We start from the raw sequence: 16,833 nt of genomic DNA, 5'->3' as shown, positions 1-16,833 counted from the left end.
GTGCAGTGTACGACTGATTGTTGTCCTATGGACAGACTCTCCCACCTCAGCTGTAGTTCTCTGCAGTTCATCCAGAGTGATCATGGTCCTCTTGGCTGCATCTCTGATCAGTCTTCTCCTTGTCTGAGCTGAAAGTTTAGAGGAACGGCCAGGTCTTGGTAAATTTGCAGTGGTCTGATACTCCTTCCATTTCAAAATGATCGCTTGCACAGTGCTCCTTGGGATGTTTAAAGCTTAGGAAATCTTTTTGTATCCAAATCCGGCTTTAAACTTCTCCACAACAGTATTACAGACCTGCCTGGTGTGTTCCTTGGTCTTCATGATGCTCTCTGCGCTTTCAACAGAACCCTGAGACTATCACAGAGCAGGTGCATTTATAGAGAGACTTGATTACACACAGGTGGATTCTATATATCACCATCAGTCATTTAGGAAAAAAATTGGATCATTCAGAGATCCTCGCTGAACTTCTGGAGTGAGTTTGCTGCACTGAAAGTAAAGAAGCCGAATAATTTTGCACGCACCACTTTTCAGGTTTTTTATTTGCTAAAAAAGTTTAAATTATCCAATAGATTTCGTTCCACTTCACAATTGTGTCCCACTTGTTGGAGATTCTTCACAAAAAAATTAAATTTTATATCTTTGTTTGAAGCCTGAAATGTGGCAAAAGGTTGAAAAGTTCAAAGGGGCTGAATACTTTCGCAAGGCACTGTATGCGGCCCATATGTAAACATCTCTGTGCTGAGAGTGTTTGCCCTGCGGGCTCCCAGCACAGTTGCTGGCAGAGATCAGAAAGCTCACGATGCATATTTGTTATCAGGAGTGTTACAATCATGTGCACAGAATCAATGGATAGGAATAGCTCTGTACAGAGCTTTCCGTTCTTTCACAAATTGAGGCATAGTAAACATAGTTTACTATACTTCAGTTATGAATGGACACAGTGAGTGACCAGTACTGATCACTCATTGTGTCCTTTCAAAAAAGGAAGGGGTCGGTAAATTACATATTTACCAGCCTTTCTCCTGCTCTCCATCCTCAAAGCATCCCATGTAGAAGCCAAGGAGAGGGAGGGGGGACCCTGGGAGCACACAGGGGCTTAGGGGCAGCAGGAAACAAGTAACACAGATACAGGACCGGTTCAAGATACCCGCCCCCGCCTCCCTCCATCTAGAAGCTCTGAAATGGCTGGGAGGCAGCAGCAGGAAGGGGTTAAAGCAGAAACTTAATCCGCTTGCAGTTAGACTTCCCTCGTTCTTCTCTCCCCCTTCATCAACTTGAAAATTTTGTAGAAAATCCATTCTGTTTTTATTACATACCTCATTTTAGAATCTGTGATGTCATTACTGGGTCTCTGTGCTTTTCTACGCAGGCAGATCATGGGTGGTGGGAGAGACCAGCAGGTTGCTTCCTGAAAACGTCACATTATTGCATATAGACAAACCTAGGTAATGCCCATAGTGAAAAGGGGCTGGCCAGGGGCAGTCAGACTGGGTAGGAAAGCATCAGATAATGCTGGGTATCCTCCAGCCAGGAAATGGGGGGGACTCCATCAGACTCACTGTGAGAAGCTCACAGTGTGCTTGCATGAAGGTTGAGGACTCTTGAGAGAAGTACTGATGTGGTATGCTGGATGATGTTTTTTAGCAAGCTATGTAGAGTACCCTGCTGGGCCCTCCTATCAGCCATGATCTGCCTGCACTGCATTGAGAAGCCCAGAGATCCAGTGATGACATCACATGTGTATGCAACGAAAATGGGTTTTATTTTAATTAATATTTTATTTTAATTTTATTTATTTTATTTTAACAAATTAAAATTCAGCTGTAATTCCCAGCGCTTGCTTCGTGACATGTTCTCTTTTCAGTTTCCTCCAAAGGGAAGTATTGGCATATGTAGACTTCCCAGAATCCTCCAGCCTCTATCCATCAGAATCCAGGTTAAGTGATGGGTCCCTTCAGCGTTTAGAAAAACGGTGACCCTGGAATTGTCCAGCACAGCATCTCCCATGTATGGTAATGAGCAGCCGGCTGCCCCAATCCATCAGCTGTCATGGGCTAAGAATGGAGGCCTTGCTGGAGACTTTTGTTTCTTTGGGGAGGAGAAGAGAAAGCGCACAGATCTTAGCTGAGCGTTAAGTGATAAATGAGGACAAAGCGCCCCATTCATCTCCCGCTGGGAGCGTGGACACAAACACTAAAGCAGTTTTGCGGAAGATGTGTTTGCAAATGTGACGGCTCTGTAACCTGTCAGAGAGGATAGAGAGGTTGCCACTGTCATCGGGGAGAAGACCTGTCATGGTTTACCCCCAGCTCCAGCAGGAAGGATGCTGAGGAGTCACTATAGGATTTCACAGGAGATAATATGAAGGCCGTTTGGCATGTTGGTCAGATACCCTCCAGTATGTGGCAGCTTCACAAACGCCAGGTTACAGCTACGCTGAAATTCATAGATATGGTCCATTTTGCTGACCAAAATATTTGCAGTTCTGTCCAGCCAGTCTTCCGATTCCCGCACCACTGCCACAATGCATTGCTTAAAGCGGCGTTTCACCCAAAAATGTAACTTCCGCTTTAAGTACTGGTGACCCCCTGACATGCCACATTTGGCATGTCAATTTTTTTGGGGGTGGGGGGCGCGAGTACCCACTTCCTCCCCTGGCACCGCAGCGCTGGAAGGAAGTTCACCTCTCCCCCCCTCCCTCCGTGAAATCTTCTGGGACATGTCATAGGCCATTTGCAGCGTGCAACACAGGTACAACAGCGATCTGCCTATGTAAACAAGGCAGATTGCCGTTCTGTGAGGAGAGAAATCATTGATCCTGTGTTCTTGCAAAGGGACACGGATCTTTGTCTTCCCTTAGTAAAAGCATCTCCCCCACAGTACATATAAACACTGGCTAGGGACACATTTAACCCTTTGATCACCCTTAATGTTAACCCCTTCCCTGCCGTGTCATTAGTAGTGACAGTGCATATTTTTTTTATTTTTTTTTTAGCACTGATCAATATATTAGTGTCACTGGTCCCCAAAAATGTCAGTTAGTGTCCGATCTGTCCACCGCAATATCGCAATCCCGCTATAAATTGCTGCTCGCTGCCATTACTAGCATAAAATAATAAATAAATTAAAATATCCCATAGGTTGTAGACGCTATAACTATTACACAAACCATAAATATAAGCTTATTGGGATTTTTGTTACCAAAAAATATGTAGCAAAACTCGTTTCAAGGACTAGCCTCTTCCTCAGAGGCACTCTAAGAGGCTAGTCCTCAAAACGCATTCGACTATTGGCTCTCCAATTATCCTGCCACATGATATGATGTACTGTGGACTGGAAGGTGCTGTTCTTTATGATGAGATTTCTTTTATATCATATTATTTTTATTGAGATTTTTCAAACATACACATCAAGTTTATGATGAGCTCTAATGCAACTGCCATTTTGTGAGTATAATACTTCCTACCTCTTATATTAGCCACTTCAGCCCCGGAAGATCTGGCTGCTGAATGACCAGGCCATTTTATGTGCGATACCCTACTGCGTCGCTTTAACTGACAATTTGCGCGGTTGTGCGACGTACCCAAACAAAATTGATGTCTTTTTTTCCCCACAAATAGAGCTTTCTTTTGGTGGTATTTGATCATCTGCGTTTTTTATTTTTTGCGCTATAAACAAAAAAAGAGCGACAATTTTGAAAAAAGTATATTTTGTACTTTTTGCTATAATAAATATCCCTTTTTTTTTTTTTTTTTAAAGCACATTTTTTCTCAGTTTAGGCCAATATGTATTTTTCTACATATTTTTGGTAAACAAAACACCCAATAAGCGTATATTGATTTGCACAAAAGTTATAGTGTCTACAAAATAGGGGATAGTTTTATAGCATTTTTACTATTATCTTTTTTACTAGTAATGGCGACGATCTGCAATTTTCATCAAGACTGCGACATTGTGGCGGGCACATTTTTGGGACCATTGGCATTTATACAGCAATCAGTGCTATAAAAATGCACTGATTACTTTAGAAATGTCACTGGCAGGAAAGGGGTTAATACCAGGGGGCGATCAAGGGGTTAAATTTGTTCCCTGTGTGTGTTTCTAACTGTGGGGGGAGGGGACTGACTAGAGGAAATGACAGATCGTGGTTCCTAGATATTAGGAACTCATGATTTGTCACTCCTCACAGAACAAGGATTTGTGTGTTTACACACACACTTCCCTGTTCTGCCTCTCGTGCCTAAGATCGCGATGACCACCGGACACGAGCATCGGCACCGCCACAGTGCAGCGTGCGCGTGCGCATGCGCCTGCTCTCCCGATCCCACGAGCTGATGTATAGCTAAGACGGTTAGCAGAATCGCGGCGACCTGCCGCAGTAATGACAGCGGCTGTTGGGCATGCGGTCAATAAAGCTATGTTTTTATGCTAATGCACTAGGCCAGCGTGCCCTCTGTTTTGTGGTGTCAGTCTCCCACAGTCTAATGAGGGCAGCAATGTGAGACTTGTTTATGAAAGACACAATGGAATTATAGTTCGTTTATATCTTTGGGTCCATCTGAAGCGCTGGGGATTTTGTGTTTGCCCCTTTTGTTTATTGTATTTTGTTTCTTTCAGTCTTGGAGGCTCAGCGTCACATGTGGGGCTTTATCTAGGGTGGTCTGCATTCAAATACAGCCCGCCTAGGAACACCCACTCCTCCAGACTGACATCCACCCATCAAGGCATTTACATAACTCCTCCCAAGAGCCAGCCCACTGCTTGCACCAGAGATCTGAGGTCGGGTGCTGGGATGTTTTCAGGAAGCTCTGTACAGTACCTTACCAGCCATGATCTGTCTGCATTGCATAGAGAAGAGCAGACACCCAGTGATGACATCACTGAGTCTAAAATAATATGGAAGAAAATCAAAAAGGTTTTATTAAAATGATTCATGTTGATAAAAGGGAAAAAAACAGAACATCCTTTTTAAATAACACAGAGCTTCATTAATGTGTGTCTTTTATATCATCCTGAAGTTCAGCTTGAGCCCAGGTTCACACTAGTGTGATCTCAGACATCGAATGTGCGAACCGCAGGTGCCGATCACATGCGATGTCTGAGCAATGCAAGTTCAGCCATACAGTTGTATGGCTTAACTCCCATCGGATTCGCACAGAAAAGGGTGCAGGGAATTTTTTTTTTTTCCCCACACTGGAATCGGATCTCATGGGTGTTCTCACCCATGGGATCCGATTCCTGTCTGAATCCACAGTTCGCACTGCGATTTGTGAACCAATCTGGGGGTCTCGTTAACATCGTTTTGACACCTGCAGCGGTTCGCAGATGGCAGTGTGAACTGCCTGTGGGAGAGATGTGGTGCGGGAATCGGCACTGTAATTGCACTGGTTCCCTCATCGCTATAGTGTGAAGCCAGGCTGAATGTGATATTAAAGTCTTGGTTTTTTGTTTACAAATAAACATGTGGTACTCCATGCAGTGTTTTGCCCAGATCCTCCTCTTCTCCCTTCCAGCGCTCCCGGCCCCTCCCTCCTGCCTAGTGCCCCTCTCTCTTCTCATTGGCTCAATGACTGTGACAGCAACGGGAGCCAATGGTGCCCACTGCTGTCTCAGCAAATGAGAAGGGAGAGTCCCTGGACTTCATGACTCTTGTGCACATCACTGGATTGAAATGGGGCTCTGGTAAGTATTGGGGCAGCTTGCTATGGGGGCACCCGAGACGAGTCACTGCTCTGTATGACCATTCACACACAGAGCCATGGCTTGGCCCCGCCCCTCTCTCTCCTCATGGGCTCATTGACTGTGACAGCAGCGGGAACCAATGGCACCCGTTGCTGTTTCAGCCAATGAGAAGGAAGAGTCCCCGGACTTCATGGCTCTTGTGCACATCGCTGGATTGAGATGGGGCTCAGGTAAATATTAGGGGGGCATTAAGATTTAAAAAAACTTCTGCCTTTAGAACCATTTTAAGTGATTAATAAAAGCGGTATTAAACCCAAAACCAAAAATATATACATATTGCAGCTTACTAATCATTAGATGTGGTAGTTGCATTCGTTTTCTTTTCTTCAGCCTTTTCCCCCCCCGTCTATTTTCACCTGGTTATCTGGCCAGTAACATACCTCTTGTATTAGTGAGACACAACTCTGAAAGAATAACTCCAGGAGGCACAGCAACATTGGCAGTCTGGGGGAAGGGGAGTGGAGTGTTAAAGTGGAGGTCCGCCAAAAATCTACAAATACTGCGGCTGCTGACTTTTAAAATATGGACACTTACCTGTCCAGGGCGCCTACAATGTCAGCACCCGAAGCCACTCTATCGCTCGGCTCTCGGGTGCTGGTGCTGCTGCCACCATCTTTGGTAATGGAATCAGGAAATGAAGCCTTGCGGCTTCATTTCCCAATTCCCTACTGTGCATGCGCAAGTCGCGTTGCGCAATCTGGATGGTCCCTGCTGTCTCTGGGATCTGTATGTTTCCCAGCAGACAGAAGGGGGAGAGCAGGAAGAGGGAGTCTATGCCCGGAAGTGGGCATGCACCCTCCTCCCCCCTGAAAGGTGTCAAATGTGACACCGGAGTGGGGGGGGGTTCCGATAAGCGGAGGTTCCATTTTTGAGTGAACCTCCACTTTAAATGTTTTATATTTAGATAAACTAACAAATTGCAGACAAGCTCCAGCTAATACTTTATAATCTGGTACAGAAAACATATTTTTTTCCTTTTGGGATATAGGTTTTACTTAAAATAGAAAAGCTGATCATTGTATGCACCCCTGTCAATGTTAAATGGTTTGTCTCATCCACGTAAACTGATACATTCTGCTGGAGAGTTTGTGCTTTGTAAAAACAACAAACTTAAGCCCCGTACACACGATCAGAAAATCGTTTGAAAAATACCACTTTCAGAGCGATCGTACGATAATCGGATTGTTAGTGCACAGCTTTCGAGAGCCGATCATGACAGTTTGTCTGATGTTATCCGATTGGACATGCACGAAAAAAAATTCCATACGATTTCCGTTTAATCAGTACAATTGTGATTCGAAAATGCAATACAAATACGCTACAACACATGACATCACTTCCGAATTTTTATTCTATCGTACGAGAATTTTTGTGAGTTTAGTAAACTCTTCAGGTTCGATCTGAGATTAGCATGCAAAAAACAAAAACAAAAAAAAAACCAGACGATCGTTCGATAATCTCATCATGTGTACCGGGCATTACTGACTAGAGCACTAAATGAAAATAGAAGAAAGAGCCTCAAAAAGAAAACGAATGCAGCCATCACATCTAAGAATTGGCCATCTGCAATATAATACATGTTTGCTTTTGGGTTTAATACCATTTCAAGCCAACATTCACTAAATACTAAACTGCTGTGGGTATTTGTCTTGAGGATGTTTGATAGTCTGTTTGGTGTTCCCTCAATAACAAGGTGCTGTAAACATCGGAGAAACGACAAACAATAGTCATTATTGCCTTTCCGCACAATGCTGACAGTGATATAGAAGGCACTCGCACGCAGCATGTCGGGACAAGTGATCGGACTTCATTCTCCCCAGCATGGCGAGAGTTATTTACGCAGTATTAGTATCCATTGTTGTGAGAAGCTATTAGCTAATGTTCGCAGCGATTACACTTTTGTAGCTGCTATTATACAGCTGACACTAGTAATGAATGAGAGGCTCACAGCTCTCCAGATAATCAATCTCAGGTCTCGCGGATCAGCTCCAGCAGGTTATCAAATCCTACTCTAGCTGTCCGACCGGCGCCCTTCCCGATACAGTTCACTGAAACATTTCCATACACAGAGTCTCCGCTTTTCATTTTTCAGAAAAAAGGTAACTCGATAAAGTGTCAGGCTGCAGCAGTAATGCCACCATCCTAGCTAATTGTCTTAGACAAAACTAGCCACCGCACACAGTGCAACTCCCTCTGAGAGGGGACATATCCACATACTGCTATGGCTGGGGGTTCCTGCCCACCATATTTTGTTTACCCCTCTGTACATTTATGTCTGCTGTTCACAATCAACACAAGAGACATAACCCATTCAAATAGTTTTCAAGCAGTTTTAGAGCCCAATTACACTTAAAGTGGAACTAAACCCATCGATTTAACAGTGCTGGTTCCACGCCAGGAATGTAACTGTCACATTGCTTGTGCTCTCAACCAAGCTGTCAAACCAGCAAATGGCTGGTGTCATAACTGATCACATGTGCAGCACCATGGCAGTTGCAGATCAAACAGAGGCCAAGACTGTAGCTTCCTTGGCTGAAAACAATTGGAGGGTTTAGTTCCTCTTTAACCACTTGCTGACCAGCCGCCACCTTTATACTGCGGCAGGTTTGCACCACTGCGCGAATTGCCATAGGTGTATGTCGGCCGCTTTAAGGTTCTAGGGGGCAGGCGCCGCAATGCCAAAGCCGATGCACGCACCCGTGGTGTCCGCCAGTGACCCGTGATCGCTCCTCAGAGAGCCAGAACGGGGATCTCTCAATGTAAACAGATCCCTGTTCTGTCAGGAAAGTAGAGAGCGATCTGCTGTTCCTAGTGATCAGGAATAGTGATCTCTCTCCTCCTACAGTCAGTACACTCCCCCCCCCACAGTTAGAAATCCCTCCCTAGGGAACACTTAACCCCTTGATCACCCCCTAGTGTCAACCCCTTCCCTGCCAGTGACATTTATACAGTAATCCATGTCTATCTTTAGCTCTGATCTTTGTATAAATGTCAATGGTCCCAAAAAGTGTCAAGTGTCGGATTTGTTGCAGTCCCGCTAAAAAAAAAAATTAATAATAATAAAAATGCCAATACTGATGAAGAAATTTGGGCAAATCCTTCCAGTCCTTAAGTGGTTTAAACAAGACGTAAGATTTTTTTTTTCTTTTTAGCTACGATGCTCTTGCATGCCCATAACTGAATCCTATCGGATACCTCCAACTCCCCTGTGGTCTTGGAAGCCACCATTGGGGCCTCATACAAAGCGCTGTGGAATGCCCTCTTTCGAGGTGCCCCCTTACGATTTCATGAGTACAGTAATCAGAGCTTGGACCTCTGTGACTCTCCTAGCTTGAAATCACTCTAGGACATATTCTCCAAACACCCCATTATGGAGCTTCTATCTATCCCCGACTCCCCTATATGGGCATCACACGTCATTGGATATTTATCTCACATCTGTGGAGATGGTGCACTGTTTACATTTCATCAGCTCAAACATCGTTATAATTTGCGATATACCCATTTTTTTTCATTTTCTTCAGTTATGCCACGCCTATGTGGCACAGTTTGGGAGCACTCCTTTAACTACCTACCAATCTACTATGGAATCACTCTTCTGGGAGGAATTCCTCAAAAAGCCATTGTCTACGATACACAAGGCCCTGCAACCGATAATTGATCATTTATGTAAATTCTGTATGGTGGAGCTGCCTGAACTGGACACGAGGGCTGGAAGGATATCTGGGAGTCTCACTTCTCACACCTAGTATCTTCTAGAGACCGCCTAATCCAGTTGAAAATATTGCATAAAATCTATTACATGCCAAATAGATTGCACAAGATCTATCCAGACCATCGTGCTGTTGGCATTGTCAAGCGGACCCTGCTGACTATTTACATATGATTTGGTCCTGTCCCCCCCTGCAAGTCTATTGGTCAGCTATTCTTAGTTTCATTACCAGGCTAACTACTGTTTCTGTACCCCAAAAGTTGGAAATTTACCTCCTGGGATTGGTAGACACCTTGGCTCCTTCTAGAGCACTTTTCTGGGGTTGCTCCTTTTCTGTGCACGGAAATTGATTGGGGTATATCTTCTCGTTGTTATTATTGGATTCATATTGCACTTCTGGTTGACTGTGCCTTCCGTGTGCAGGAATATTCACAATTTCTACATCTTTAGCAGCAAACTATGGGAATGTTAGTTTTGGGGTTGTTAACATGTATGTGCTTTATGTTCTTCAGAGCCGGGGTATGCTCAGAGGCTCTGTTTTGTACCAATACCATTGAAATAACAATACAAAGTGTATTAAAAAAAAAAAAAAAGCAGAACTGAAGGCATTTTACAAAAACAATTGAGCAGGTGGGCTATTAATCACAGAAGAAACATGAATAAAATGCACCTACCTCCTTGCTCACAGTCATCTGCAACATTTAAACTGAGCTGCGCATGCACAGATCCGCTTTAATTGTTGACATGGTCCCTTTGTGCCAGAATGATTGACCCTCTGCACAGGAGTTAAGTCATCTCTCATGGCCTTTGGCAATGCTCAAAAATCAGCACCCAGGGAAAAGACCAATAATTAACAAGAATTTTATTTTTTTTACTTTCTGCTATAATACATACCCCCCCCCCCCCCCAAAAAAAAAAAAAATTTATTCATCAGTTTAGGCCAATTTTTTGGGGTATAAAAAAAATCGCAATAGGCGTATATTGATTGGTTTGTGCAAAAGTTATTGAGTCTACAAACTTCGGGATAGATTTAGGGACTTTTATTTTTTATTGTTTTTACTGGTAATGGCGGCGATCTGCGATTGTTAGTGGGACTGTGACATTGCGGCGGACAAATCTGACCCCAAATTACACCTTTTGGGAACCAGTGACATTATTACATTGATCAGTGCTAAAAAAAATACACCGATCAATATACAAATGACACTGGCAGGAAGGGATTAACACTAGGGGGCGATCAAGGGGTTAAGTGTGTTCCCTGAGTGTGTTCTAACTGTAGGGGGGTGGGCTGCCAGGGACATGACAGAGATCGCTGTTCACTGGGAACAGTAGATCCCTGTCATGTCACTAGGTAGAATGGGGAATCGTCTTGTTTACATAGGCAGTTCCCCGTTCTGCCTCTCCTCACCACGATCGTAGGTCGCCGGTGGACATCGAGTCTGTGGGACCCGCAGGCACAATCCCATAGCGCGCGCCCGCTATCCTTGCATAGACCAACGTACAGGAGAGCTGACCTGCCGCAGTATATCTGCGTGAGCTGGTCGGCTAGTGGTTAATGCTATATTGGTACATAGGGGAGCTGGAATTTAGAAAGAAAAAAAAAGGTGAACTTAGCCTTTAAGGCAAATTTGTAGATCTAGCACAGTGATGGTGAACCTTGGCACCCCAGAAGTTTTGGAACTACATTTCTCATGATGCTCATGCACTCTGCAGTGAAGTTGAGCATCATGGGAAATGTAGTTCCAAAATCTGGGGGTGCCAAGGTTCACCATCACTGATCTAGCACCCTAATTCTATACATTTTCCTGCTGTCCCCAGGGAGCCTTTCAAAGGGGACAGCAGAGCTCATAGACCTCTAAAGACTTCAATATAAGTACAACTTGAATAGAAGAAAGCATCCTTGACCTCGTGTTAGATTTTCAAACTTACAGGCCCCAGTCTCCTGTACGGATGTGCAAGGAACTTGTGCTCTTAGAGTGGAGCCAGAGATATCCCTCAGCAAGGGGTTTGTTACCTTGGGTTGTGTATTGGATTGTAATATCTATATTCAGCTTTTATGTAAAGAAAAATATAATTATTATTAGTATTTTGAAATTAAGGTGAAATCATGCCAGTTTGTATGTATAAAATCTCACCTTTTGCTTTTAGAAGCATAGAAGAGTGATGGGAGAAAAATAGTGGTCCTCCCTTCCCCTTTTTTTGATTTTTGTTGTTTGATTTTCTTAACCCATTTTGTCTGAGAATAGATGTATGTTTATCCCACTCATAATATTCAATTACTGTTAACTAACTACCTCTGCTGTCTCTTCCAAGTATCAACTACTCTTTCTAAAATAAATAATGCTTTCTAAAGTTAGTCTTGAACTTTCCTCTGGCTTGTTTGAGGTCATGTCCCATTGACCTGAGCTTCATATTGAAAAAACTGTTCTGAACCTTATTCACCCCCTTCGTGTGTTTAAAGGTTTCAGTCATGTCCATCCCCTCTCTCCTTTCCCTTATTTCTTCAAGACCGCAGGTTCCCCTGATATGTTTTTTCCCTTAGTCCTTTCACCATTTTGCTGCCCATCTCTGGACTCATTCTATGTTATCAATATCTTTTGGTAAGTGAGGTCTCCAGAGCAGGACACAGTATTCTAAATGAGGTCTCACTAAAAATCTATATAGAGGAATCTGGACCACCTTCCTCCAGCTGGTGACCCCTTTAGTGATAACTAAAGATCTATATAGATGAATCAGGACCTCCTTTCTCATGCTGATGATCTGACTAGCTATTATTAAAGATCGGTATAGAGCTAACTACAGCCCTATTTGGGATAACAAATACTACCCTGAACTGCTTCCACTGGACAGTGGACCTAGATGGAAGAAATATGGGATCACTTGTCTGAAACATATCTTTTGCAATGGAAAACTATCTTTTTTCACTGAATTACAACAAAAAAAATCTGTATACCGCACTCTATGCACTTTTACTATTTGCAGTTGCAGCATGCTATTAGGGCACAATCAGATGAGGAACTGTGGTTGCAATCCCCGACCCCTATATTTAACTATATGGCCGAGGTCTACATTTCAAAGGGTTTATTTCCAATTGCTACTCGATGTCATCCTCTATATTTTTAAGGGGTTTCCTTTCTGGAGCTATGAGCAAGTGGGAAAGAGACGTGGGTACATTCGAGGAGCAACAGTGGGAGGAGGTTATGCAGGCAGTACAGGCATGCTCTCTTAATGTAACACAGCGCTTGTCCCAGGTCCACATAGTCCTGTGGGTGCACTTTACGAGAATGGGGGTGAGAGACGGCTCTAAGTGCACTAGATGTTCTAGAGACCATGGTGATTTAATCCATCTACTGTGGCGATGCCAAAAACTTCATCCGTACTGGTCTGGGGTATTGACCACCATTAATACGGTATTCCCGGTCACTGTCCCCGCTAATCCTAACCATTGTATACTGGGTATTCTAGATGAGCCTTTAATTGAGGAACATTCTAAACAGACTATAGCCAGGGCGCTCCTAACGGCCTGAAAACTTATACTCAGGCACTAGAAAGCAGTTGAACCCCCCCACACCGCAAGAATGTATCTCACAGATGGGAGATACCTTGAGGTTGGAAAATTACATTTACCAACACAGAGGGTGCCCGCTCAAATTTAACAAATTATGGGACTTATGGCTAGGTACCCCAGGGCTTTCCCCGGTGGAATTGGTTTTGGATAGACTGGTATAGAATAAATACATCAGAGTTTGTTCATCTCTACGATCAATGCCTTGAATTTATGCAGAAACATGTTTGTAGGCCCCCTGGAGGGCAACTGGCTATTTGTTATACTGTGGGCACAGGAATATGTTTTAATGTTGCATGCTGCAGACTGTCTGGATTCTGTAATGTTGTTTCTTGATCTTGACTTCTTAATAAAACTTATCCTTGATTAAAAAAAGATCTATATAGAGGAATCAGGACCCCCTTCCTCCTGCTTGTGATCTCTCTAGTGACAACTAAAGATCTATATAGAGGAATCATGACCTAATTTCTCCTACTGGTGATCCCTCTAGTGATAACTAAAGATCGATATAGAGAAACCAGTACTTCCTTCCTCCTGCTTGTGATCTCTCTAGTGACAACTAAAAATCTATATGGAGGAATCAAGACCTCCTTCCTCCTGCTGGTGACCCCTCTAGTGATAACTAAAGATCCGTATACTGGAATCAGGAACTCCTTCCTCCTGCTGATGATCCCACTAGTGATACACACTGTAATTCTGCCTGGCTACATTGTTTGCTATTTTTGCAATGATCTGTGTATTTCTAAATGATCAATGATCCTTCATTTTAGTAGAGATTCCCTTCATTTTAGTACTACAAATTTTACACTCGCTGGCCTGTAGTTACCAGCTTCTTCCTTGCCACCCTTCTTGTGATTAGGTACAATATTATCTGTCCACCAGTCATGGGGAACTTCTCCTGTTTGAAATGATTGATTAAAAAAATGACTGTACCTCCAGTATCTCAAAGTCCTTTAAGAACTCTGGGATGAATACCACCAGGGCCCTTTACTTTAAGCAAGCCAGTTCCTCTGCTACCTCTGCTTGTAGAAATCCAACAAACGAACTGTCACTTCTAGAACCAATATCATCCTCCAGCTTCATTTTGTTCATGTAATTTACTTCTGAGAAGACTATACAGAAATGATTATCTAAATAACATCTTACATTCAGATCTTCCCTCAACATAAATCAGTTTTTATGTTTGTAATCCTGTAGTATCTATCAGCTTGCCACTGATATAGACTTAAAGGGTTTTGTCACCTGGTGATCCCTCTAGTGATAACTAAAGATCTATGTAGAGGAATCAGGATCTCCTTCCTCCTGCTAGTGATCCCTCTAGTAATAATGACTACTTACTTGACTGTAGATGTTTGTTCTTCTTTCTGTGCTTTAGTAGCATTGATAATATGTTTGGCCTCCATTTGTCTCTTTTTATACACCACGATATTAGCTACACTTCTGTTTTCTAACGCCTATATGCTCATTTTTTTTCTCCTTTACTATCCTTTCTTGTGTAGTGAACCATATTGTTTTTTTCTTCCATTCCCTCTTACTAATTTACCTGACATATCATCTGGTTGCCTTCAGGTTGGTAGATTATAATGGTGCCGACTGATAACGGACTCCTGCCGCTTTCACCAACCTTTGACCTGTTGTTCTATAAAAGATCTCTGCTGGAGTCCTCAAGTTTACCAGTTCATGTATTTGTTGCCACAGCTTGGACTGGTCCATGTATTATATAAATTCCTTTATTGTAAATGTGTGATGTATCATGTGTAAAACACAGAAACAAAATCTGCATTGGGTGTTCTTTTTTTTTTGTCTGGTTCTTCTTTACATTAAAAATAAAAGGTCTTAAAAAAAAATATATAAAAAAAAACCAGTTCCAGTCTGACCAATAAGTGAGACTGGAGTTGGATATTTTATCTGAAAGTCGGCACGTTGACTCGTTTCATCTGTCCCCGTACTCGGCTGGTGTCTGTGTCTCCCTCTGATCATTTGCGGCATTTGTCGATGCTCCAGAAATGGCAGAATTTCCAAGAGAGCCACAGACACTTCCCACAGCCTGTCATGCGGAAGTTGCTCTCTCGTCAGGTCTTACCCTTGTGATTTGGCTTGAATGGCTTTAATATTTTTTCATGTCAATTATTGCTTCTGTCTCAATGCTCCTCGCCTGTTCGGTGGCGGTAAATTTACTCAGCGGGAATCCTTAACCACAGCTAAATTAATTGGGCATTGTGGAGTAGGGGGACAATTGAGTCAGGGTTTGCCGTTTTAAAAAGAGAGAACTTTGTCAGTGTGTCTGTTTTTCATCTTAATAGCCTTTTTCCTCTTTTTTTATTTTTTTAAGACATAAAACTAATGCTTTCTGTATTTTTTTTTTTGTCTTTTTCAGGATCATCCAGAATCGTCTCCTGGTGTTCGTCCTGGGAATCATCATCGTCATAACCATCATTCTGGCAATTTATTTTTCTTTCCGCGGACACTGATCCTGTGCTCTGAGAACTGTGCGGCGGGAGTCGGAGCGTTGGGTTGCGTGCACTGAGTAATTAAGATGGAGAGTAACTGCATAACATCATCCTGCACTGACTGAGCTCTGTGGAACAATACCCTGGAACCTTGACAGGTGCCCTTGGCGGAACCTGTACTAATAATTCCGTAACCCGGCGCCCTTTCCTTCCTGTCTAATTCTAACTGGGAAACACTTCAGTTGTGATTTAAAGGCCAACTCTGGAGCAGTAGGTTAAATCTCAGCTGGCTTCTTGTATCTTTTGAGGCTCCAATGTCCCTCCCACACCGTCATAATGAAATTTATTCTCTTGCAGCTGTATTCCCAGATTGTTTATCCCACGTTATGCAGAATCCACCCAAGAAGCATAACACCATACTAGGGTTTGTAATGACAACAGTGGTTGGGTAGAACTGGGAATTACAATGGAAATAATACTGGAGACCCCAAAGCTGTACGAAGCCAGCATGTGATTCAACGTACCAGCAATCGTGCAAAACGGTTTCAAAATCGAGTTGGCCTTTAAATTCTCTTGTTGGTTGATTGTCTTTCTGAACGACACACAAACCTGACAGCTTTGTAGATGTGAAGTTGTACATTTCTTTGTGAATTTTATCTTATCCTGTTTTTATTGTAAGTCGTCAAGCTTTATGTGAGTGTCATGCGGACCTTGTGCTTATTACTAAGAGAACATATTATTTACTAAACAGAAACAATAAAATGTCAAAGTTCCACTGGTGAGAGTATTGCCCAATTTCACCATCAGTAGAATCAAAACATAACTGATGTATATTATGTATATCTTATTTTTAAGTGTTCACATTATATATTCCTATTGTAAAGAATTAGCAAAACTTACTGTGAGGTACGTGTTCTGCATGGTGTCATTACAACTTTGTCAGGTACATTTGACCAGATTTTTAGCTCCTAAAAATGAACACTACTCACATTAGCATAGCTTAATGGCGTCAATTTACTAAAACTGTAGAGTATATAATTCGGTGCAGCTGTGCATGGTAGCCAATCAGCTTCTAACTTCAGCTTGTTCAATTAAGCTTTGACAATAAAACATGGAAGCTGATTGGTTTCTACGCAGAGCTGCACCAGATTCTGCACTCTACAGTTTTGGTAAATTAACTTCCAAGTGTTTTTATGGTTCCTCAAGTTACAAAACAAGATGTTACTTTATATAGGAAAGAATATATCTACTTAAAGCTAAGTGGTAGGCTCTGAAATCATTTAATGAGTTACTAAACCCAGGACCTGCATTCACTATATTTGGTCTCTCACAGTACACAGAACACGCAAATTAAATTATTT

The 16,833-nt window shown here is 42.7% G+C and overlaps 1 protein-coding gene across 7 annotated transcripts in view; it reads left to right on the top strand.

The window, feature by feature from the left end:
• The window catches only part of VTI1A (vesicle transport through interaction with t-SNAREs 1A), a 668,116-nt gene extending 651,871 nt beyond the window's left edge, over positions 1 to 16,245 (top strand). For all 7 annotated transcript variants that reach the window (XM_077455037.1, XM_077455033.1, XM_077455038.1 and 4 more), the window contains one exon: positions 15,400 to 16,245. Coding sequence is in view for 4 of the 7 variants with exons in the window: in XM_077455033.1 (XP_077311159.1) it covers positions 15,400 to 15,493 (94 nt within the window). In the remaining 3 variants the exon portion in view is untranslated. The remainder of the gene's footprint in view (positions 1 to 15,399) is intronic.
• The last annotated feature ends 588 nt before the right edge of the window (positions 16,246 to 16,833 follow it).

Source organism: Lithobates pipiens, unplaced genomic scaffold, assembly GCF_037356315.1.
Source record: "Lithobates pipiens isolate NorthernLeopardFrog02 unplaced genomic scaffold, aLitPip1_a1.2 Scaffold_25, whole genome shotgun sequence".
NCBI lineage: Eukaryota > Metazoa > Chordata > Amphibia > Anura > Ranidae > Lithobates > Lithobates pipiens.
Note: the sequence above shows the minus strand (reverse complement) of the source record. Positions and strands in the feature narration are given on the sequence as shown.